We start from the raw sequence: 27321 nt of genomic DNA, 5'->3' as shown, positions 1-27321 counted from the left end.
TGATAATGATAATAATAATAATGATAATAATAATAATAATAATAATAATAATAATAATGATAATAATAATAATGATAATGATAATGATAATGATAATGATAATAATAATAATAATAATAATAATAATAATAATAATAATAATAGGAATTCTTGGGGATGTGGTGGATAATTCACCTTTGGAAACATGGGTGGTTCATTCAACATCCTTAAACAATCCTTATTCAAGGACCTTTCGAGCAGGATGGGCTACTCGACCAGAAGAAAATTCTAATTGGGCCCCACCATGTCGCGCACATATGGTTGTGATGCATGAGCCTGGTGTACCCTTATCAGACGTGTAGTCATGATGGGTATACTGGACACTCATATATTTTACCTCACTTTGATGGCATGCACTGCTCTCTCACTCAATAATAATAATAATAATAATAATGATAATGGTTTCAAATTTTGCAATAAGGGCAGCAATTTTGGGGGAAGAGGTAAGTTGATTACATTGACCCCAGTGCACAACTGTAACTTATTCTATTGCCCCCGAAAGGATGAAAACAAAGTTGACCGTGGCAGAATTTGAACTCAGAACAAGAAGATGAAATACCACCAAGCATTTTGCTCAGCAAGCTAACAGTTCTGTCAGATCACTGCCTTACATAATAATAATAATAATCATAATAACAGTTGTTTTGAATTTTTGCACAAGGCTAGCAAGCTCACAGGAAGGGTCGAAGTCAATTACATCAACCCCAGTGCTCAACTGGTACTTATTTTATTGACACTGAATGGATGAAAGGCAAAGTCAACCTCAGTGGAATTTGAACTCTGGATGAGAAGATGGTCAAAGTGCTGCTGAGCAGTTTTCCTAGCATGTTAATGATTCTGCTAGCTCACGACCATCATCATCATGATGATGATGATGATGATGATGATGATGATGATGATGATGATGATGATGATGATGATAATAAATGCCCTGATGCAGTACCAGGCAGTGGCTCTTGTGACTTCTCATCTTAACTGATTGGAAGTGTTATCGTGCACGTTGTTTTGTCTTAGTATAAAAGATGGGCTACTGCAAATATTCTGCTCAATACCACAGATTTGCTTGTCAGTTGTTTGACCATAACCAGTTGACCATGTCCCTTAGTGGCTGATGATATGTGCATCTCTGATCATGAGCAGAAGTTGTGGGGGATGATCATAGCCGTGTGTTGAAAGGGATTCTTTGGGGTTTGAATAATTCACCTCTGGAAACATGGGTGTTTCGTTCAACATCCTTAAACAACCCTTATTCAGGGACCTTTTGAGCGGGATGGGTTACTCAATGAGAAAAAAATTCTAACTGGGCCCCACCTGCAAGGTCATGTGTTGTTTATCTTGATATGAGATCATCATGTCGCACACATATGGTTGTGATGCATTTGCCTAGTGTAACCTTATCAGACGGTTAGTCATGATGGGTATACTGGACTTCGTATATTTTACCCCAGTGTCACTTTGATGGCATGCACTGCTCTCTCACTCAATAATAACAATAAGAAGAAGAATATCGATCACATCCTACATAAATCCCTTTCAATATAATGAAAATAACACCAAAACAAACTACATCTCATACCCAAGGCACACAGAGCTGCACTTGGTAGTGCAGTGAAAGCACATGATAAAAATAAGACTAGTGAATAATAATAACAATATTGATTTTCAAATTTTGGCATAAGATTAACAATTCAGGGGATGGGGTTAGTTGATTACATCAACCTCAGTGTTCAACTTTGCTTTTGTCCTTTCAGATGAAAGGCAAAGTTAATCTTGGGTGAATTTGGACTCAGAATGTAAAGACAGACGAAATATTGCTAAGCATTTTGCCCAGCATGCTAACAATTCTGACAGTTGCCACCTTAATGATGATAATGATGATGGTAATAATAATAATAATAATAATAATAATAATAATAATAATAATAATAATAATAATGCTGGCAGAGAAAGAATACTAAAAAAGACATGACAATCTAGGGAGAGTAATCTACTGGGAACTATGTAGAAAGCTAGGATTTGAACATACTGATAAATGGTATGAACATGAACCTAATAAGGTACTAGGGAGTAAGAAATACAAGATGTGGGACTTCAACATTCAGACTGTAAGAGTAATAGAAAGCCAGAAGGCCTGATTTGGTAGTAGCATATAAAGAGAATAGAAAGTGCCAGATAATTCATTTTCCAGTCCCAAATGATGAAAACATTAATATTAGAAGTAAACAAAATATAGTAAAGAACCAGAACCTAGCTATTGAATTACAGAGACTATGGAAAGTGCAGGTAAAATGTATCCCAGTAGTTATAGGTGAATTGGGAACTATTCCTAAAGATCTGAACAGATGGATAGAGACAATAGGCATAAAACCCAGTTTAGTACAGCTCCAGGCAACAGTGTTATTAGGGACAGCTAGGATACTTAGGAGGGTTCTTGGCAGTTAAGGTTTATAGTTCTAGCCTGATGTTAGGATTTTTTCTTTTCCTACAGTCTAATCTGTTGAGTGTATATGAAAATAATAATAATGGTTTCAAATTTTGCCACAAGGGTAGCAATTTTGGGGAAGGGAATGAGTTGACTACATCGACCCCAGTGTTCAACTTGTACTTATTTTATCAACCCTGAAAGGATGAAAGGCAAAGTTGACTTCGATGGAATTTGAACTCAGAACGGAGTGTCAGGTGAAATATCACTAAGCATTTCATCCAGTGTGCTATAATGATTCTGCCAGCTCACTGCCTTATAATAATAATAATAATAATAATAATAATAATAATAATAATAATAATAATACAACAAATTTTGGAATTAGAGAAAATCATACAAGAAACAAGCACAGAAAAAGCTAAGCGCATGAAAACCCGTGCCAAAACTGTGGCCTTAGATATTCTGAGTAATAAATGGCAAGAAAAACCTCTCTATGGCAAATACCCAAAGAGAGCAAATAATGCAGATATTGACAAAGCCCTGACCCATCAATGGCTAATGGCCTCTGGCTTAAAATCTGAAACAGAAGGGTTTATCATAGCAGCTCAAGATCAATGCCTACCAACAAGAAACTACCAGGCCAACATATTAAAGAACGGTAGTAGCCCAACATGTCATGTATGTCAACAACAAAATGAAACCATTGATCATGTTGTCTCCAAGTGCAGTCTTCTAGCGCCTACAGAGTACCTCAACAGGCATGATAGAGCTGCACAATATATTCACTTGGTAATTTGCAAAAGCCTGGATTTGCCCCATGAAAAAAACTGGTGGGAACACAATCCACCTCCAGTGCTTGAAAATGACCACATCTCACTCCTCTGGAACTTCACCATTTAAACTGACAGAAAGATAGATGCAAACAGGCCAGACATCATATTGAAAGACTTCAGACAAAGAACATGTCTCCTCATTGATATGACTGTCCCAATCGATATAAACGTATCTGTCAAGACCTACCAAAAACTGAGCAAATATAAAGATCTTGAAATAGAAATCAGCAAAATGTGGAACCTGAAGACTAAAACAATACCTGTTGTCATAGGTGCCCTGGGAATGATAGCAAAAGGGGCTGATTGCTACCTAACTCAGATACCAGGAGACCCCAAAATGGCAGAAATTCAAAAGATAGTGCTCATGGGAACTGCTCATATCCTACGCAAAATACTCTCTATGTAATCTCAAGGTTTAAAACAAACTTTTTTTTTAAAAATTTATTTATTAGACATTCACTAGTACAACACCAAAAGAAACCCCAAATATATGGCACACTAGGTATAACAACAACGTGAACTTCCAATCTGTTGTCTCTTGAGGTCTCTGGGTGAGACTTGGAGCCAACTTGTACAAACATAAAGCAAAAGTCAAACATAGAATAATAATAATACTAAAATGGTAAAATGTAAAATTGGCAGGATGACAAAAATTTGTTTTTTTTATGATATACATTATAGTTGATCAATCTCCAGACAACAATTTAATTGTCAAAGCTTTGGAATATTATGGATTTCATATGTTCTAAAGCAGAAATGAACAAAGAGAAAATAACTGCATCAATCCGTATTTGAACTTAATGGGCATAATGAAAAGGGATAATAGATAGCCAAACATGGACAAAGTATCCAGTAATAAAACTACCATTGGTTCTATAGAATTCTGGAAGAATTATAATAATAGTATTGTTAATAAGGTTGATACCAAGACAGATAACTGATAGGAAAAATTACAAACACTTTCAACCCAACACCACTTAAGACAACAATAGAAATGATGAGCAAATGAACTGTAAAAAGTAGCAGCCAAATCTTCCACAAATCACACTCATTTTAAGAAAAGAACACATAGATTAATGTGGTCCTGAGTTTCCTGCCCAAACAGAAAAGATGAGATGGTCATAAATGAAGTGCTTTGATCATAGGTCTATTCAATCAAGATTGATCTGGGTTAAACAATAGCAACTACAGAAGTAAAGCAACTGGAAAAGGAAATGGTTTAGAAAACAATTTGAACAACTTCATGATGGTGCAGAAGTTCCAATTTGCATGATTGGCATTTAGGGTTACACATAAGTGAATTGCCAATTTGGGGCATAGTGATAAGAGAAATTGACAAAGATATGAAAGGAGGAAGTTCATAACCTGATTTGGTGATATTTAGAGAAAAACTGAAATAATCCATGATGAAAATTTGTTAACTTTCTTCAAACATGTCCAAAAGAACTCTCATTTTACTTAAAACTCAAAGAGTAACAATCCACTGAAAAAAAAAAAGAATTGTAAATTCAAAGTTTCTATTCCTTGATGAATGTTTTTAAAAATAATCAGGATGCTGCTTGATCCCAAAGACAGCAGCTTCTACTGGTGTTTTCTCCATGTGAAGCTCAGAAATTGAGTGTTTCATCAAATTAATTGAGTAGTGTTTAAAATGATTAAAAGATTTTGTTGAAATAGTATTGTTTTTGATGCTAAACAATATGAATGTTTTTCATTGTCAGCTGAATGTCTTGGAGTAATTAAGAAACTGAAAGACAGTGTTGCAAAGGCTTTGTTATCTGTTCTAGTATGTGGTCCACTACTTCCACAGAAACCAATTTGACTGTGTTTCAATACAAAATAGGCAACCAATTTACTTCTATTCAATTAGATAAAATATTGAAAATAATGAATCATTGCAGAGTTAATGGCACAATACTAAAATATGTTGAAAAGATGTGGCATCACCATACACAAAAAAATACAACAGTTTTCCTATTTGCTAGTTGATCTAAAACTGCTATTGTAAATGCTAAACTACAGAATTGGAGACAACAGCTCTCAGAGTTCTTATTGGAAATGTGATACTCCTTAGAAGAGAGTATTTGACTGCAAATAACTTAAGTAGAAATTCTACAACTGCTGAACATTATGAATTAATATGAAATAGTGAACAGATAAATATAAAATATGAAAAATTGCTTATATGAAAGCATTTAATTGTAATAACTGATTATGAAAAAGCATTATGGATAAAATTATATTGCGTTACATACCCAAAGTTAAAACCTCACTTCATCAAAAGTATATTTGGCTTACTTATGCAGGCTTACTTATGCAATGAAACTTCAACATTGTAGAACAACAGATTATTAAAATGAACAACTCTGGTATTCTGACAGTACTCACTAACTTTACCTAAAACTTTTGTGCTTTTTGCCTTAAGAAAAACAACTTCTAAAGCTATTATTCAAAGCTTTTTACTTCATTATATAGTGCTCAAAACTTTGGATACACTGACCAGGGAATTCAGTGTGAAAGAACCGAATTTGGGAAATTTTATGCAAATCTAATATTCTCAAGACTGAAAGAACACTTTACTATCCATCTTCAAATGGACAAAATGAACGTTATAATAGACTGATATGAAAATCATTCTGTTTTATCTAATGCAAACAAATAAGTTAGTAAAACAGTGAGACAAAGAACTCCAGCTTGTTTTGGTGGATAAGAATAATTCTCTTTATTAAAGGCACAAGACCTGACATTTTGAAGGAAAATCTTACTTGATTACATTGACCCTAGTGCCCAGCTGGTACTTAGTTTTAACATATTTTTAACAATCATGAAAGGTAAAGTTGATCTTAGTGGGATTTGAACTCAGAACATAAAGAGCCAGAAAAAATGTTTCTAGGCATTTCATTTGATGTGTTAACAATTCAACTATCTTGCCACCTGAATAATAATAATAATAATAATAATAATAATAATAATAATAATGATGATAATAATAATACTTTCTACTCGGAGCACAAGACCTCATATTTGTGGGGATGGGACCAGTTGATTACACTAACCCCAGTGTTTCACTGGTACATAATTTATCGACCCCGGAAGGATGAAAGGCAAAGTCAACCATGGCGAAATTTGAACTCAGAATGTAAAGACAGATGAAAAACTGCTAAGCATTTCACCCGGCGTGCTAACAATTCTGCCAGCTCGCAGCCTAATAATAATAATAATAATAACAATCTATATTATAATGATTGAAGAAGTGTGGGACTGTGTCCAAATTATTTGTTTTTTCCCATGTTATTAGAAAAGTTATATTACTTTGAAGAAATTATAAATGAATATTAAAAAAATTTCTAAACTATAAAGTTTATTTGTATATTAAACATAAATTATAATGTTTAATATTACAAGATTTGTTTCTCTTTTAAATGTCAAATTCTATCTGAATTCCATATATAAGGAAATAGCTTTTCTTTGCATTCATAAAAAATGTAATAAAGCAAAAAAACAAAACAAATATGAAATAAGCGAGTAAATTATTTTTAAAAGTATTACGTAGTGCAAAAACAATAATCTCTATCTAATAGAATTAAGTTTTCAAATTGTGTTAGACTGCTGTCAATCTGGGGTACCACTTTGAAATTATTTAGTCAATAATATCATCTCCCAACACAATTCTTTGCACATGGTCAGATATATGTTGCATTATCAAGAGCGTCAAGAAAATGTAAAAATATAAACCGAAATAAATGAAGAGGGTCCATTTGCTGACAGATGTGTCTGCAAAAATATTCTAGTGATGTGAAACATTCATTACTCTCTTTTAATTGAAATGTATTAAGTTTCTTTTTAACTGCTAGGAAAGGGACACTAGAAACTTGTAAGACGTCTATAAGTGAATATAATGAAACAACAATATAGCAAAACTCGACTCCTCATATTGGTAAATATAATTAATTCCCACCAGAGCATTTATTTTCAAATTCACTCAAGTGAAGATTCATGAACATTTTCCCTTGACAGTCTCATCTCTTTTCCAATTTTCATTATCATCTTCTTTAAATGCATCATAGATTATTTTACTGATAACAGAATAAACTATAATAGAGTCTGTGTTCAATTCATGAGCATATTATCAATTCACTTTACAATTTATGTACCATGTCTATATGTATATATAATATCAATGTGCAACACATATGCCAGCAGAAAACCACCCAGAGGGCAGTTTTTTTTCTGCTAGTATTAATAATAATAAAGTGCAGAATAGACAACACTACCGATAGTGACAAATGCATAATGTGTGGTGAGAGGGGTAAAATGGTATGGTACATCATTAGCAATTGCCCGAAATTGGCACAATACAAATATAAAAGATGTCACGACAATGTGGCAAGAATGATCTATTGGAAGCTCTGTGGAAATCATGGCCTATAAAGAGCAAAGACAAGGTATGAGAAAACCCCGGAAGGAGTCACTGACAATGTGTATTGCAAAATCCTATGGGATGCAATGATCCAGTGTGATCACCTGACCAGACATTGGAAACCAGACATTGTTGTGGTAAATAAAAAAGAAAGCACATGTCTGATAATTGGCATAGCATGCTCTAATGACAACAGGATTAAAGTGAAAGAAGAGAAAATAGATAACTATGATGATTTGAAGTGGGAAAGACAAAGGTTGTTGTCAATAATGAGAGTAAACATGATGCCAATAGTAATTGGTGCACTTGGAAGTATTAGCACTCAGCTACTAACATGGTCAAAGAAGATTAGTGCAAGTGTGAAGGTAGAACACCTACAAAAATCAGCATTGTTTGGAACTGCAAGAATTTTTTGTAGGGTTTTTGAAGCACGACCAGTAAATAAGTGTCCCCTTAGTCTGCTGGCTGTTGACAGCTGATACTTTCCATCATACCCAGCAAAATAAGCTGTGAGTTTTCATCACATAATAATAATAATAATAATAATAATAATAATAATAATAATATAATAATAATAATATTAATCCTTTCAACTCTAGGCACAAGGCCTGAAATTTTGGGGAGGGGGCACGTCAATTACATTGACTCTGGTGCATAAATGTTACTTATTTTATTGACCCTGAATGGATGAAAGGTAAAGTTGACCTCAATGGAATTTGAACTCAGAACATAAGGACGGATGAAATGTCACAAAGCATCTGCACGGCACACTAATGATTCTGCCAGCTCACCACCTAAATAATAATAATAATTAATAGATTATTGCTATCTAGATCTTTAAGTAGGCAGTCACCTCACAGCATAATGTTTAACTTTTATCACTGCTCAACGCTATAAAGACCAGTTGACTTTTGTCTTTAATTTCCAGACATTAGCAAAAATCAATTTCAGACTGGTTTCTGTACAAAGCCAGTAAGCCATAAAAACCATGATCAACTATCAAAAACAGAAACAATATATATATATATATATTATATATATATATACATATATACATATATATATATATATATAATTCATTTCTTGATAAAAAGAGAAAGTTATAAGAAGTACTCTCACATCATCATGTCCCAATTCATTTTGCAATAGGGAGGAACTGATATAGTCACAACAATCCAATTGTCTTGAACTCCTGAATATAAGAATCAATATAATTCTAATGAAAACTACAAAACTATGGCCATGCCATTCTCTCTCATTGGAAAATATAACTACATACAGCAAAGAGGTTAATATAATTTTGGAGCAGTAGATGACAATAATGACAGATCAAATCATAGCTTTAATACAATTAGAATACTAACAATTTGAAAAGAAAAAAAACTAGAATGCATCTATGATTATTACCCTTTTTTTATTCAACTTTTTCACGTTATTCTAAATGTGTATTACATCTTTAGTACTTCAGAGATTGTAACAATATAATCTATAATTGTAAGGTGGCAAGCTGGCAGAACCATTAGCAGACTGGACAAAATGCTTAGTGGTATTTTGTATGTCTTTACGTTCCGAGTTCAAATTCCGCCGAGGTCAATTTTGCCATTCATCATTTTGGGGCTGAGAAATTAAGTACCAGTTGCATACTGGGGTTGATCTAATTGACTGGTACTCTCCCACCAAAATTAGATTTTCCTTGGGGCTGGCCTGATTGGAGCAATCTCAAGTATAACCAACCAAAACTGCAAAGATAATCTGGAACTCGACTGAGGAAAGAAAACTCTGAATGACCTATCTTTGTTTTCTTTGTATCGTCTATCTGGATGTTTTGTTGTTCAGTTTTTGTATCACCTGTTTGGATGTTTTGCATTGTTGCCCCATTTTGTATTTTATATATATATATATATATAGGCGCAAGAGTGGCTGTGTGGTAAGTAGCTTGCTTACTAACCACATGGTTCCGGGTTCAGTCCCAGTGCGTGGCACCTTGAACAAGTGTCTTCTACTATAGCCTCGGGCTGACCAAAGCCTTGTGACCAAATCGGTAGACGGAAACTGAAAGAAGCCCGTCGTATATATGTATACATATATGTGTGTGTTTGTGTGTCTGTATTTGTCCCCCAAAATCACTTGACAACCAATACTGGTGTGTTTTCGTACCCGTAACTTAGCGGTTTGGCAAAAAGAGAGCGATAGAATAAGTACTAGGCTTACAATGAATAAGTCCTGGGGTCGATTTGCTCAACTAAAGACGGTGCTCCAGCATGGCCGCAGTCAAATGACTGAAACAAGTAAAAGAGTATATAATATATATATATATATATATACACATTCATATCTATACATATATATATATCGAAATGAATTACAATCCCTTGCAACACTGTGACCCTACTAGGCTTCATGCGATTCCTAGCAACAATAGCGACAACATTGATTTCTTCAATCTTCTTATTCTGTTGAAATATTTGAGAAAAATTATATTAATGTGTCCTACTAGTTAAATTTCTATTCATTTATTTGTGCAGGTGAAAGATGACACTGCATTTAAATTGATGTAATGACCACATTGTTCAATTAAATGGTGCGACTTGAAACAGTTGTACTGCATCACTACTTGATATCCTGTTGCATATTTTGATTTTATTCACCTTACTTTGAGCTGCGAGGATAATACCGGAATGACTTGGTGCTTCAACTTAAGTACCTAATTCAACTGAATCTCCATTATTTCTATATATCTACATCTATCTATCTATCTATCTATATATCTATTTATCTATCTATCTGTATATATATATATAATATATATATATATACACACACACACTTACATATATATCTATATACCTACATATGCATACATATATATATATATATATGTATATATATATATGTATATATGTATATATATATATATGTATATGTATATATATATGTATATATGTATATATTATGTATATATATATGTATATATATATATATGCATATATATATGTATATATATATATATATATATGCATATATATATATATATACATACATGCATACATAAATATATATAAAAATACATGCATATATATATACATATACATAAATATATACATGCATATATATATATATATATATATATATATATATATATATATATATATATATATATGCATACATATATACACATCCATAAATATGTATGCATATATATATGCATACATACACATCCATAAATATATATGCATATATATATATGCATACATACATACATATATATATATATATATATAACAGTTATATATAACACCAGCACTATGAAGCATCAGCTTTGCAAAGAGTAGGAGTCAAAAATTACTCCAAAGTCACAAAAATTATATTTTCACAGGCATGATTGGCAAAAAGCTAAGTGAATAAGGATTGCATCTTACCTCTGCAAAATTGCAAGAAGGAATGCCAGTTAATCTGGTATCATGATCTCAAATTTAGCACCAAAAGCACTAGATTCTCTTCAGCCAAGTCTACTCATAACAAACCTATATATCCCTTCAACCAATGCCTGTATTCATTTCAGTGCCCAAGCCGCATTGAGGAAATGAACTAAGTGAATAAATTTATAAATATATAAAGAACATTAATACTCATGAGAGATGATAATGCTAGTGGTGGCAAGCTTAACATCGTGTATACAAGGGGCAAGTGAAATCGAAATCGAACGAAATTCAATGACTGGCATCTGTGCCAGTGAGCGCTAACAGCTCCATCCGAGTGGGATCACTGCCAGAGCAGCTGTCCAGCTTCTGTGCCGGTGGGCACATAAAAAGCACCATCTGAGCATGGTCATTATCAGTGTCGCCTTACTGGCACTTGTGCTGGTGGCACGTGAACAAAACATTCGAGCAAGGTCGTTGCCAGTGTCGCTGGACTGACTCCTGTGCAGGTGGCACGTAAAAAACACCATTTTGAGCATGGCCGTTGCCAGTACTGCCAGACTGGTCCTCGTGCCGGTGGCACGTAAAAGCACCCACTACACTCTTGGAGTGGTTGGCATTAGGAAGGGCATCCAGCTGTAGAAACTCTGTCAGATCAGAGTGGAGCCAGGCACAGCCATCTGGTTTGCCAGTCCTCAGTCAAATCATCCAACCCATGCTAGCATAGAAAGCGGACGTAAAAGGATGATGACGATGAGGAGGAGGAAAGGCACTATGAAGCACCAGCTTTGCTAACAGTAGGAGTCAAAAATACTCTGAAGCATCAAAAATTAACACTGGATTTTCATAGCCATGGTTGGAAGTTTTGCAGAGGTAATATGCAATCTTTATTCACTTAGTTCTTTTTAAACCATACCTCTGAAAATCACATGCGTATTTGTGCATGTGCACAGATGTCTTTATACAATAGGCTTCTATATAGTTACTGCCTATCAAATTCCACACGAGGTATTACTCAACCTGAGTCTATAGAAAATGATACTCACCCAAAGTGCCATACAGTGGGATCAAGCTGGGTACTTTGTGGTTTTAAAGTGGAATTCTCACACTTAACATATATAATGTTTTACTTGTTTCAGTCATTTGACTGTGGCCATGCTGGAGCAACGCCTTTAGTCGATCAAATCGACCCCAGGACTAATTCTTTGTAAGCCTAGTACTTATTCTATTGGTCTCTTTTGCCAAAAACAGCTAAGTTACAAGGATATAAACACACCAGCATCAGTTGTCAAGCGATGTTGGGGACACACACACACACACACACATATATATACATATACACGATAGGCTTCTTTCAGTTTCCGTCTACCAAATCCACTCACAAGGCTTTGGTCGCCTCGAGGCTATAGTAGAAGACACTTGCCCAAGGTGCCACACAGTGGGACTGAACCCAGAACCAAGTTGTTGGTAAGCAAGCTACTTACCACACAGCCACTCATATATGTATGTTTATATGTGTGTATGTGGGAAACATGCTCGTACATGTATACACATGCAAACTTATATTCCTCTCTTGCATAGAGACAAGTATTTGTTTTTCAGTTATTTTTGTTATTTTTCTCAAAGGCATATTTCTTGCTTAGGATTGATAATTAAGAGAGAGTAAAATTGAACTTTGATACATGGAAAGTCATTAGCTACCTCTGGCATTGCACCAGTATATCAAGGAATGACAATGACTGCTATTAATGTTTTTCCCTCCAAGCTAACTTCATGCTTCTACACAACAAATGGATATCTATACTCTGAACAATCAAAATGCTATATTACATTAAGACAAACAATAAAAAACTAAAATTAAATTTTACAAGAACATACAAACTGGATATTGTAGATCCTATTTAGTAAACTTAACCAAGCCTTGACCCATTTATTAGAGAAATCAGAAATATCCATTCAAAATTTCATTACCCTTATCTGCAGCAAGCAGTTTTATATGCCAATCTATCTTTGTTGGAAGATGTCAAGTTTACTGAGGCAACACGACTTGCAGAAAATACTAATTACATTTTTCACACACATATATATTCATATGTGAGTGTATGTAAATATATATATATATATATATATATATATATATAATATATATATATATATATATATATATATATATATATATATATATATATAGGTGCAGGAGTGGCTGTGTGGTAAGTAGCTTCCTTACCAACCACATGGCTTCGGGTTCAGTCCCACTGTGTGGCACCTTGAGCAAGTGTCTTCTACTATAGCCTCTGGCTGACCAAAGCCTCGCGAGTGGATTTGGTAGACGGAAACTGAAAGAAGCTCGTTGTATATGTATGTATATATATATATGTGTGTGTGTGTGTGCGTTTGTGTGCTTGTGTTTGTCCCCCCAACATCACTTGACAACTGATGCTGGTGTGTTTACGTCCCCGTAGCTTAGTGGTTCAGCAAAAAAGACCAATAAAATAAGTACTAGGCTTACAAAGAATAAGTCATGGGGTCGATTCGCTCGACTAAAGGTGGTGCTCCAACATGGCCGCAGTCAAATGACTGAAACAAGTAAAAGACTAAAAGATATAAATATATATATATATATACACATACATACTCATATGTATACACACACACGCACACACACATACACACACTAGGTTCTGAACAAGAGGAATGAACTTGAAACCATGTGGTTGTGGAGTGAGCTTCTTGAACACACATTAATGCCTGTTAACATATGTTATTATTATTATTATTATTATAATTATTATTATTATTACTACTACTACTATTTTCGCTTGGATTTAATTTTATCTGCAAAATTTTAATCCTTGTTTTCAAATTCCAATGAACTTTATTGAAAATTCTCTGCTAAAATTAATGCTGTGTATCAAAAGTTGAAGAAAATTCAATTATTGGCCTGAAACGTTCAGAAGATATTTATCTCTGGAATAACCATGAAATTTAATTTCACATTTAAAGGGTTAATCCAACCTAGCTGTCTATAATGAAATATATCTAAATGGCATTAAAATAAATAAAAAGTAGATAAATTATATTGAATTTAATATCTAACCTCAGAAATATTTTCATATATGAAAATTTGGCACCGTAAGAAAATCAGTAAATATATTGAATGGAGTGAAATGTTGTAAAGATGGTAAGAGTACAAGATGAGGTTAATAAATCAATTCAGTATTTAGCAATCTAGTAATATATTATCTTTGAATATTTAAATGTGGCCAACATTTTGTGTGGTGTGTATGTGTTCGTTATTTTAAATTAATCAATTCACTTATTTACTCATAAACAGGAAAAGTGATGACTATGCCGATGATAGTGATGTTGGTCTTTTTTTTTGTTTATTTTTTTTCAATAAAATTTTAGAAATATGGATTAGGCCAAATGATAAGTTGAAGTGTTTAGGACTTTCTCCAATCACTGACACAGAAAACCTGGCAATGAAAAAAAAAACAACAAAAAAAAACTAGGAAACTGAATCTTCTGCCAAAACTGAAAAGTAGTAGTAGTAGTAGTAGTGATGTTGGTGACAGCAGCAGCAGTGGTGGTGATGGTGGTGGTAATGATAGTAGTTGTAGTAATGAGTGAAAAACTATGAAAAACAGCAGTAAAAATAAGAATAATAAACAACTAGGCAAATAAACAAATTTTAAATAAAAAGACAGCAAAGAAACAAACAAAACAAGTGATAAAACAGTGTAGGATGGGATGATAGGTTAAAATCAGCTCCCGTTTTAAAATATTAGAAAATTATATAATTGCAGCATTTTTTGGATTATTTCAAGTTTTTCTGATAAGCCCTGGATTATTCAAGAGGATCAACAAATGAAATCTAACTATGGCTTACTTCATCTTTCCTCACCACTCAGGGTAGCTGTGGAGGCCTTCACCATTGCAGCATGTCAATACATCCATCAGTTTGTCTATATATGCTCGGGTCATATCAGGCAACTGAACCTTGTGAACAGTGTCCCACTCAGTTCCCATTTCTTTGAGATATTTCCTCTTCCAATGTGTTGTAAGCAAGTATCACTGTCATGCAAGAGTGGCATTCTTCATTTCTAGTCTTCCATGGAAAGTGAATGACCATGGGGTAAGATTACATTAGGAAGGGCATCTCAATGCAGAAGATCCACCTCAACAGATTCTGTCTAACTTATGCAATCTGTTTCTTTATTACCCACAAGGGGCTAAACATAGAGGGGACAAACAAGGACAGACAAACGGATTAAGCAGATTACATCGACCCCAGTGCATAACTGGTACTTAATTTATCGACCCCAAAAGGATGAAAGGCAAAGTCGACCTCGGTGGAATTTGAACTCAGAACGTAACAGCAGACGAAATACAGCTACGCACTTCGCCCGGTATGCTAACGGTTCTGCCAGCTCACCACCTAATGTCTAACTTATGCAATCAAAGACAAGTGGACATTAAATGATAATGATGATGATATGAATGATGTCATTCCATACAGATACCATTTGCTAATACCACTTACAAAGGATTAGTCAGTTCACAGTTATAATAAATGACACTTGCTCCAGGGTGTCATGCAGTGGCCAGTGTGCTTGAGAATGCTGCATGCTTACAATTTAATAGCATGAATGATGCATAAAAACAACAATTTAATTCATTTCCAGCAGTTAAATCACAAACATTGTTCTAACTGAATTTCTGCCCTGTCCATTTAGCTACAAAATACATACATAGGTTTTCAGTGATATCCTCTCAAAAATACACCAATTCTCTCCATCTCTCACACAATCCTACACACTCACACACACACTAGGTTCTGAACAGTAGGAATGAACCTGAAACTATGATGTTGTGAAGTGAGCTTCTTAAACACACATTAATGCCTGTGAGCATATAATATTATTATTATTATTATTATTATTATTATTATTATTATTATCATTATTACTATTATTATCTTTTGGATTTTATTTCATCTGCAAAATTTTAATCCTTGTTTTCAAATTCCAAAGAACTCTATTGAAAATTCTCTGCTAAAATTAATGCTATGTATTAAAAGTTGAAGAAAATTCAATTATTGGCCTGAAATTATTTCAGGGGAAAGAATGGGGAGAAAAGAACAAAAGAAAAAAAAAAGAACATAAAAATGAAAAAATGCAAGAATAAAATGTGCATAGGAATCTAAGAAAAGATTGCCTTTGTAGGAATTAAAATTTGGATTACAGGCTATATCTCACAGCATGTAGTCATAGATCTCTTTTAAGGGAAATAAGGGACTGTTTAAGAATATTAAAAACAAAACTTATAAATAGAAAATATCAAAAGAGAAAATGCAAAAACAATTCAGGATTTTCAGAGTCCAGGGGAAAATATGTCAATGGTTGCTATAGAATTATAAAGAAGGGAAGAACAACCAAATTTTATGGCTTCAACTATTTAGCATGAAACAAATTCAATAACTAAGCGGACTATGCTGCCTTTCTGTACTCTATAAATCAATTCCCCAATTGCTTGAGTATGTGTGTGTGAGTGTGTGTGTGTGTGTGTGTATTTTTACTTTGGTAAAACAGCTTTTGCAAAGCAGATTGAAATATGAGTTATGCAAAAAAAAAAGAAAGAAAATTTTCATAAATGGTTAAAAAAAAAGTAGTAGAAGTAAAAGAAAACAGGAAAAAAAATGCAGTGCTGTTATACTGTAGCATATTTTCTTTAATACATTATTTCTGATATATTTATTCATTTATTTTCTAGTTTAGAATTTCATTAGATCTCCTTTGTCATGAAACACAGTGAAACCTAGATTTCTATGAAATACTATTGTTATACTTGTGCATACAAGTGTGTTCACATGTGCTTGTGTGCATGTGTCAGTAAGAAGGAGAAGGAGAGAAAAATGTGTGTGTGTGGGGGGGGGGGGGGGGGGGGTAACAGGGGAAAATGTCATAGGAGCACTTTTACAGTGTGGAGACATGATTCTATTGAGTATAGCCATTACAGTGAGATAAGACAGCTAAAGGGAACATTTCTGAACATGAAGGATAGTCAGTGCATGAAGAATATAAATTGGTATGAAAATAAACCACACTGAATAAAAGTATTGTCTATTTCTTTTATTTCAATGGTAACTTATTCGATACACTGACTTATAGTGTTAGTTCCTGGGTTTTCTATAGACACTTACACTCACAGTCTGCAGGCAAACTCAGGAGGAGACTGTATGATAAGGTTACACCTTTCAAATAAAACAAACTTCCAAACAGTTTCTATCTTCCTAAGATGACCTATTTTGAATTATTCTACTTATTTATTTATTTATTTATTTATTTATTTATTTATTCTTATACAAGAATACATGTGTGTGTCTTTGGTTTACTGGTGTTAATTTTTTTTTTTTAAATGTCCAAATTTATGCTAGGTTTCCACTTTCAAATTTTGAGTGGATCAGCCTAGCTATTCATCTTTCTGAAATTGAAAAAAATGTTGTATCACAACCTTGAGGCCAAACCCTGTCACATAACCAAACTAGTTAAGAGAGGTGTGCTGAATAAATGCTTGAAAAACCAAACAATTTCTAATAGAATAAGATTTCTGAGGATGACATAAAGAGCAATTAATAACAAAGTAGCAGACCCAATGAAAATTCATAAACAGACACATACAATTCACAAGAAAATTTTAAACCAGTCTATAACATGGAAAAGGTTATATATAAGAATATATGTTGTTATTTTACTTTAATCTTTCAAACCTGTATAAGTAGGATGGTTTTTTTTCATTGGAACAATTAATTTTACAGGTATATATACCTTTCTTGTTGTTAACCATTAACTTGGAAGTAGGAAGTGGAATGTCTTTTACACCAGTCAGCCAAACGAGTGATCAGAGAATTAAAATTGAACTTTCTAATTAAAAACATATACAGTGCATACAAAATACATTTTTGAATTATCAGCCCGATAAACCCAATAATTCATTAGCAGTATTGAAACTCATTTGATTACTTAATTTTGCTTGCATAAATCTTTATGTCAAAATAAGAAATAATGAAAAGCACACAAGGAACAAACATATTAATTTAATAAGAACCAATATTGGCAAGCGGATTCAAAAGTTAATCATTTACAATTTGGCTTGTATCACTAATTGAGACTCTTGAAACTCTACAGACTTTTATGCAATCAGGTATGTATGTATTTCTGATCTTATATTTTTAATAGACCTAACAGGGACTAATTAACATTCTAGTTGAGTGTCTGTGAAACTAGAACCATAAACATATAATTATGTACAAATACTTTTACAAAGTATAAAGGTGCAAAGTTTTATGAGTTAAATTAGTTTGGTTGCTGAGATTTGAATTACTTGAACCCCATTGACAGTAATCAATTAGGTTTCTAAATTTCTAACCAGCTGAAATAATCAACTTGGTGTAGCACAGCCTCACATTGGTTCACCTGTGCTGGCTGTATCATTTATCATGATGTTTTAGTAGTAGTTTTCCAATTATCTATATTATTTATCACCAATGAATTTGTCGTTGATAAATAAACATGGATTCTAATGATGTGATAAAAATGAATGAATATCAAATAAATTCAGTGACAATATGACTGGGAGTTGAAATGATAATGATAATACAAATGTTGGGAAATTACAAATCATAATAGTATTATAATAAAATAATGTTTGATGGCAACAATTTCTTAAAGTAAAACAACAACCAAACACCATTCAGTAAATAGAAGAAAAATAAAATCAAAAGAAAAAAAACAGTAACAAGAAAGAGTACAAAAACACACAAAAATTACAACAGCAACAATGATGATGAGTGAGAAGAAATGAAGAAAGAAAATGTTTGACAATTCAAAAGTGATGTTGAAAATAGTGAAGTAATGCTGAGAGATCACTTCTTCAAGATTGGAGCGTGCAAGACTGATTGACAAAAATTGGATCTCAAGGAACAAGAGCCATAACAAAAGCATCATCATTTCTAGATGATCAGTGTTTCAAAATAGATTTCATTGAGAAAGACAGAGTGAAACTTTAAAAAAAAATAATAATAAATAAACCAAAGAAAACAAAAGTGAATACAACAGAAAATGAATATACAAAATATTCAGATTAATGTGATTATATGTGATAACTGTATATTGTGGAAGAGTGTGTGCACGTGTGTGTGTGTGTATGTGTGTTAAATGAGTACAGTATTTTTATTGTCTTTACCATATGAATCCAGATTCCTAAATACTGAATACTGTTTCAACTATGACAAATGTTAGAATATATCTTTGAATGAATGTACTTTCTAATTTCCTCTGTTTTATTTGTATTAATATTTAACCTTTGAATTTAATCTTTAGACATGTACTTATCAGTTTGTTTCTCTTACATTTCTTAGAATTCCAGGAAAAACAAATAAAAAGGTTAATGCTTACAATATTACCCAGAAACGGAAAACAAAAAAAAGCGGGTGTAAAAAAGAGTGTAGGAAACGAAAATGAAAACAAAAATGTGTGGAAAGCAATGGGGACAAGACTTTGGTGGTGGGGACAAGACTTTGGGAAATTCACAAGATCTGAGTTTTTCCCTTATAACTTTTAGGAAAATGGATTTTTTTAATGAAATATTATATAAATACCTTTCAAACAGTATACATTACGGTAGTAAAGAAATTTGTGGGTAAAATCTTTTCCGAAGGGGTGGGGAGAGGATTTCGGAAAATTCACAAGATCTGAGGTTTTCACCCATAACTTTGAGGAAAATGAAATTGTATATAAATACCTTTCAAATGACATGCATTATGGATGCCTAATGTGCCATAAACCCCTTATTTTTGTACAGAAAAAAAAAGGGTGGGGGAACCCCCAAAAAATGAATTTTTGAAGGTGAGATGTGAAACTGCATTAGCCCCTTTTTTTTACCCATACAGTAAGATCATATTTTGCTGAACTACGTTTTCTAGAGTGTGGATTACATTAGATTGAAAATTCAAACAAGTTCGGAAAGAATAATAAGTGAAAATGCCAAATTTATAAAAATTAGTGGCAATAAAGTCTGGACAGGAGAGAGAAAGAGTGATACAAAATCCTTACAAAAACCATATTAGTGTTTGTGAGTGTGTGAATCAAGTCAGAGTATAATATTAAAACAAAATATCTTTTACATACCTCTCAAAAATCACTGGATATATTAATCCCAGATTGCAGATTGTAGTATATTAGGTCGCAGTAAATCATTTATCGAAAAAACAAAAACAGCCAATAATTCCTTCCCCCCACTTTTTCTAAACAAAAATAAGGGGTTTGTGGTACATTAGGCATCTATAATGCATGCTGTTTGAAAGATATATATATATATATACAATTTCATTAAAAGATATCCATATTCCTTAAAGTTACGAGGGAAAAAAATTGGATCTTGTGAATTTTCTGAAGTCTTCTCCCCATCCCCTCAAAAAAATATTTTATCCACAAATTTCTTTATAATCGTAATCTATGCCATTCGAAAGGTGTTTATATAAAATTTCATTAAAAAAACCCATTTTCTTAAAAGTTATGAAGGAAAAACTTGGATCTTGTGAATTTCTTAAGTCCCCCTGCCCCTTTGATTTCCATGCATTTTTGTTTTCATATTCATTTCCTAAATATTTTTTTTTTACACCCTTTGCATCATTATTTTTTTTTGTTTGATTTTGTTTCTGGGTAATATTATAAACATTAACCAATAAAAGAAATAAGTGATGGTGAAATATGTGATAGTTTTTTTAATTTTCTGTCCAGTTGAAGATGTCTTTAAATATTCTTCCAGAAGAACATTTTAGATAATTTCTTTGGTTTTGAATGTGCCTTTCCTTTTGTTTTTATTTTATTTTATTTTATTTTTAAGTCAAGGCAGGTATACAATAACAGAGAAGGTAATTTTTGTTAATTACTAGTTTCTCTCCTTCCTGAAAGAGTTGTCACATCATATTAGATGTAAATAAGTATTTAACTGGGGGAAAGAAATATAATCTAATATTCCTTAACAGAAGAGATGGGACAATGATGATGATGATAATAATGATGATGAAGATGATAAGGATGATGATGATGATGATGATAAGGAGGAAGATGACAAGAATAATAATAATAATAATAAGAAGAAGAAGAAGAAGAATGTAAAGGAAGATGAAATGAGATTTTTTCTTCGTTATATGAATTAAAATACCTTATAATTTTACTTCTAATTTCTAGGTTAATTTACGCAGAGATAAATTGGTGCTTTTCTGCTAAGAATTTTGAACATTAATTTAAACGTGTTTTAATTGAAATAATTCAGTTTTAACTATTCATCTTTTTCTTATTTTGTTCTTGTTACCTTTTGCTGTTTCAGATCCATACTTGAATGTCTAGGAGGGTGTATTTGTAGGAGCAAATCTTTTTACAGATGGATGCTTGGTTTTTACAACTAAACACTTAACTGTGAAATAAGGAGTGCAACTTCCTTTATATAAGTTAGGCAAACTGAATCAATCAGAGATATGTCCCTTCAACAAGAGATTAATACAAATTGCTCTTGTAGTGAGATTTGACTTCAATCATACTCAAATGTCTTTCATCAGTTTTTGGCATTAGTTTGTAATAACAGCAAATACATTTAAAAAATAATAAAACTTTTTAAAATGTAAAAATAAAAAAATTCTTCTTTCAATTCAGTATGAAATATTTTCAGTCTTATTTTAAAATTTATTTATTTTTTTTAAATAATATACTTTGAAAGCTGAAAATCACTGTTCTGTATCAGTGTTATGTTAAAAGTAAATAAACCATACTGCCACTCTGCCACAAATCTGAAGTAACCCAATAATGAGGAATATACAACTAGACTGTAACACATATAAAGTACTTCAAAAATTACTTCATGTCAATTAATAGAGGCAATGATACAATAAAGAAACATCACCACGAGTGTATGGATGGGACTAAGATGGATTTTTGAGAATGGCTCCTTGGAATGAACATGAGATGTAGCTGATGGCTCATTAAAAACTTAAAATTCTTTCTTTCATCAACTAAGGAATTTAAATATGATAGATATTAAATATATATTTGAACTAGTTTACACTTGTTCAATACATTTTTAATCATAGCATATGTCTGATACTTAAATGAGAGGAGTGCTCAACAGATATGGTTAGGTTTCTGCATAACATTTTAAAGGTATTTTATTTAAATTTTGATTTAATTTATGAATAAAAGACCCAAATTTTCAGAAATTTAGGGTAAAATTTGGCGTAGAATAATTTTACTTCTTTATTATTTAAGATTAATTCTGGAAAAATTCATTTCCCTGTATGTATGTATGTATGTATTTATGTATGTATGTATGTATGTATGTATGTATGCATGCATGTATGTGTGTGTGTGTGTGTGTGTATGTATGTGTATATTAGTGTATATGGAACCTTATTCACTAATGAGGATTCCACTACAAAAAACAGCAATTATTAAAACCTTTAATGAAGAAGTATTAATATTTTGTCATAAGTTTTTTGCATTTAGTGTCTAAAAGAAAAGAACAAAACATACACACATACATGTATCTATGTATACACATATATTTAATTTACTTATATGCTGTGTTCCAGAGACAAAATTCCAAGCACAGACAGTTCAATAAAATACTTGTCTTTCAACAAACATTGACAATAAGGATCATAACAGTACATGTGTATATATATATATAAATATATATACATATATATATATATACATACATATATGTGTGTGTGTGTGTGTGTGAGCGCGTGTCTGTGTCTGTGTATATATATACACACACACATATATATATACATATAAACATATATATATATAAACATATATATATGTATAAATACATATAAATACACACACACATACACACACACACACATATATATATATATATGCACACACACATATATATTTTTTACATACACAATACATACACAACATATATATGCATATTTGAACAGACACACACGTATATAAGTCTGTATATATGTGTGTATATACATGTGTATATATATATATATATACACACACATACACACTCACACACACATACAAATGCACACATGTACATACACACATTCATACATACATGCATACACACACGCACATGTATGTATATACATATGTGTGTATATCTATATACGTATGTATATATATATATATACATGCATGTATATATGTGTATATATGTGTGTGTATGTATATATATGTATTTGTGTGGATATATATGTATGAGTGCATGAGTGTGTGTGTGTATATATATATATACATATATATATATATAATTCCAGTAGAAATCATATTCCACAAAAAAATAAATAAAATAGACATGACTACATCATACAGTGTTCAAACTAAAGCAGTAAAATAAAAACAAATTAACAAAGTACATTCATTATAATAAAACCTGACTAAAAGAAAAGAAAGAAAAACTCTTTGACACACTAAATGAAAAATAATAACAATAATAATGATAATAATAATAAATAATAATATCTGGACAGCAGTAGCAGGCTACAACCAAGTGATAATAGGGGAGGTAGGTAGATATATATACACAGACAAAAATAAATAATAATCAAAATAAAAATTAAAAAAAAAAACAAATGAATAAATAAATTAAACATGGGCAGTAACAGAGCACTAGTTAACTGGTGCTGTGACTGCTTGGCGTGCACCTGGAACAAAGCATATTTACCTGCAGCGTTTACATCACGCATTTTAGTTTTTTCAATGACTGACTCTGCATTTGAATTTTTCATACCTGTTGGCGGAAATCATCATAGAAATGGAAAGTGGTTTAAGAATTTGTGGGAAATAAAGAGGTTGGTTATGTATGGATTCTGAGCATTGTGTAGACACGTGTTTCAGCAGTGTCTCCAAGCAATACTTTGTATAATATAGATATACACATATGCAGGTTACAATGAAGGAATAAGTATATGTAATATATATATTACTAAATCTGTGCTAAAAGTGAATGCTTCTACCTCCAGGTATTTCCATTTATACTTGTATACTCTTACATTCTCTGTTTCACACACATGCACATATACACACGTATTTGCATTCTAGATAAGCTAATGTTTATAAATAATGGGTTAAAATCACTATGTATTGAGAAAGTTGAAAGCTGACAGTGGGACACAATCCCTCATTTTCTATAAGCATGACATTTTCTGTCCAAGAGATTTTTAAAGCTAATACTTACATGCTATTATCTAAATCTTATCTGCTTTAAGATCCGAAATTCATGTTCTCTTAAAAGTTGATAAATTCTCTCTCTCTCTCTCACACACACACAAGTACATAAACATCAGTAAGCACCAAATAAACTTGATAAGACTACTTGATAGGGGTGGGGACAATTCATGATATGCATCATAAATTATTTGAATGTATTCTTCAAATAATAAACATCGTAAATTTGTATATATACCCAGTCATACACATATCACATATACATATACCTAGTGACATATTTGACATACTATTAATAAGAATCAAAATGATATTTATAATGAGTATAATAATATTTTTAATCTTAATTCTATTGAAATCTGTTTGTCACTACTTTTGGAAAAATGATTAAAATGTTTAGAGCAATAAATTCTAATTCCTACAATAATATTGTTGGATTACAGGAAATTCTTTATAGTGATACCAAGTAGGTTTTACCATCATAATGAATGCGTTTGTGCATGTGCACATGTTTGTGTATGCAACAGATGTAAATATATGACAAAATGTAAAAATATGTTCAAAACAAAACAAAAAACACCTAGATGACATGATAATTGAATGTAAAACCTGTGGGTTTGAAACAAAGATTGCTAACCTTCATACTTTCATGATGGGATTGTAACTAGATAATCATAAAGAACATGAGAACGAACATATGATTAAAAAAAATGTGTGTGTGTGCACATGCATACACACACACACACACACACACACACATACACACACAGAGGCATATACACACAAACAAAATTTACTCTTCACAAACAAATCAATGATTTTAAATTGATCAAAAAAGAAGAAACAAATAAACGAAAGAAATATATGAAATAGGGAAGAAAAAACAAACAAAAACAAAGGGTGTATGTAGAAAAGAATTTTTTAAAAAAATATGTCAGTGACAGGCAAAATGTGTATTTGTATTAGTCAAAACAATTTGTTTTGAGCATCTGCAAATAAATGAAGAAAAAATACAAAACAGAAAAAAATTTCGTTTGGGCGCAAAATACAAACAATATTCATAATATTTTCTGAATTCAAAACAATGCAAAAATAATTGTTACAAAGAACAGAAGAATATGTTTTCCTGACCAACTGCCGAGCAATATCAAAGCAAATTTTTGGTTGTCAGTATTGAAAAACTAACCAATCTGTATTAGCATGGAAAAAATATCATGTTACCAAAACAAAGAGCTTATTCAAAATACATTATCACCATCATCATTAATATTATTAGTATTACTTGTGTTTTCTATTTGAAAGCTATCTATGATTTTAAAAAATTCTAGATATCATTGTTGTTTGTTCAACTGCACTAAAACTCATCTATTGTGAATTTCAATCAGCAAGAGATAATCATGAAATGGAATTAAATTAATAAAATGAGCAAAAAATAAAAAAATAAAAATAAAGAAATAAAACAAGTTTTTAAAAGTTGTAGACATTTAATTTTGAAAAATTTTTGACATTAAAGAAAAACAGATATAAAGAATCACAATTGAAACAAAACTGAATATTTAAAAACAGATTTTCGAAAATGAAACAGAATATGTTTGAAAACAACAAAGATATTTATCTCCCTATGAGGAAAAAACATATTTTAACGTAACTTAAAAAAAAAAAACATACTTGATGATAGTGGTTGTGGTGGTGATGATGATGATGATGATGATAATGATGATGATGGGGATGATGAAGAATACGATTTTCTTTTTATTTTTACTTAAGTATGAAACTTCTATTGATTTTCTTTTATTTGAATAAATAAAGTAATGTTTTCTTTTAGCTGAATTTGCAGGAAGTGTAAGAGCATTCTGATTTGAATATTTAATTTTTAAATATGATATATATATATATATATAAATTTAAAGCCAACAGATTAAATTCATAACTGTAGTTTATAACTGTAAATTTATAACTTCAGATAGAATGCATAAACTATATGCAAACACAGTACAGCAAGATGATTAAAACATATTCAATTCCTTCCAGTATGAAAGTGGAAAGAAGAAAATGTTTTACTTCGTTTTGGTTAGAATCTCCAGGAGTGAAGCAATTGATGGTAAAAATCAACAACTCAGATGCTATGATCATCTCCTTATGTGTAATTAAAAGTATGAAATTAGCTAAACATGGCACTAATAAGCTAATTTAAATAGCATTAAGCATCTACAAATGAATTCTTACTTTTTTGGCATCAAGTTTGCGTCTAAATACACTGAAGAAGAAAAAAGCGATGGTGTATTGCTTTCCTTAGATAATTAAGAAAAAAAATAAGAAAGAAACTTTTTATTATCTTTGTACAGTACTTTAATAAGCTGTTACACACTTCTAACTTATGTACCAAAAAGCTAGCAAAGGAATCAGGGGTCTCTATAGTACCTTTCACTTGAACTACTAGAAATAGCAGCCAGATCTCTCTCAAATCATTTCTCACAGTCAAGAAAAAGACACCTTGTGTAATTTGATTATAAGTTCATTATATACGAGTAAGAATCATAGTGAAGAGTGGAATATCTTTGATCATAGATCTGTTCGATCAGGGATAACCTGGAGTCTGAGTTCAAATCCCAGCAAATTCAATTTTATCTTTCATCCTTCTGACAAAAACAGAATTACTAATCAATCAGGCACTGTGTACTGAATAGCCTATACACCCCAAACACACACACACACATACACACAAATTGAACCTTCACAAAAACTCAGTATATTTATTTTTATAAAACTGAAAACATGAAAACAGCAAAATCTAATAATGATAATGCTTGCGGAATTACATAAATTTTCCAGCAAAATTCAACTAAGCTTCTCTACCTGTTATCAATGCATCATAGCTATGAACAAAAGCGAGATTATGATGTTTCAGTATAGATTGTATCAATATTTTCTT

At 31.8% G+C, this 27321-nt stretch overlaps 1 protein-coding gene across 12 annotated transcripts in view; it reads right to left on the bottom strand.

The window, feature by feature from the left end:
• LOC115210389 (bone morphogenetic protein 1) overlaps positions 1-27321 on the bottom strand; it is a 2987986-nt gene that overhangs the window by 300201 nt on the left and 2660464 nt on the right. For 10 of the 12 annotated variants that reach the window (XM_029778966.2, XM_029778967.2, XM_029778971.2 and 7 more), the window contains one exon: positions 23887-23952. The exons of the other annotated variants lie outside the window; for them this stretch is intronic. In XM_029778966.2, coding sequence (XP_029634826.1) covers positions 23887-23952 — 66 coding nt within the window. The remainder of the gene's footprint in view (positions 1-23886; positions 23953-27321) is intronic. 12 annotated transcript variants of the gene reach the window in all.

The sequence above is a fragment of the Octopus sinensis genome, linkage group LG4 (assembly GCF_006345805.1).
Source record: "Octopus sinensis linkage group LG4, ASM634580v1, whole genome shotgun sequence".
In the NCBI taxonomy this organism is placed as follows: domain Eukaryota; kingdom Metazoa; phylum Mollusca; class Cephalopoda; order Octopoda; family Octopodidae; genus Octopus; species Octopus sinensis.
Note: the sequence above shows the minus strand (reverse complement) of the source record. Positions and strands in the feature narration are given on the sequence as shown.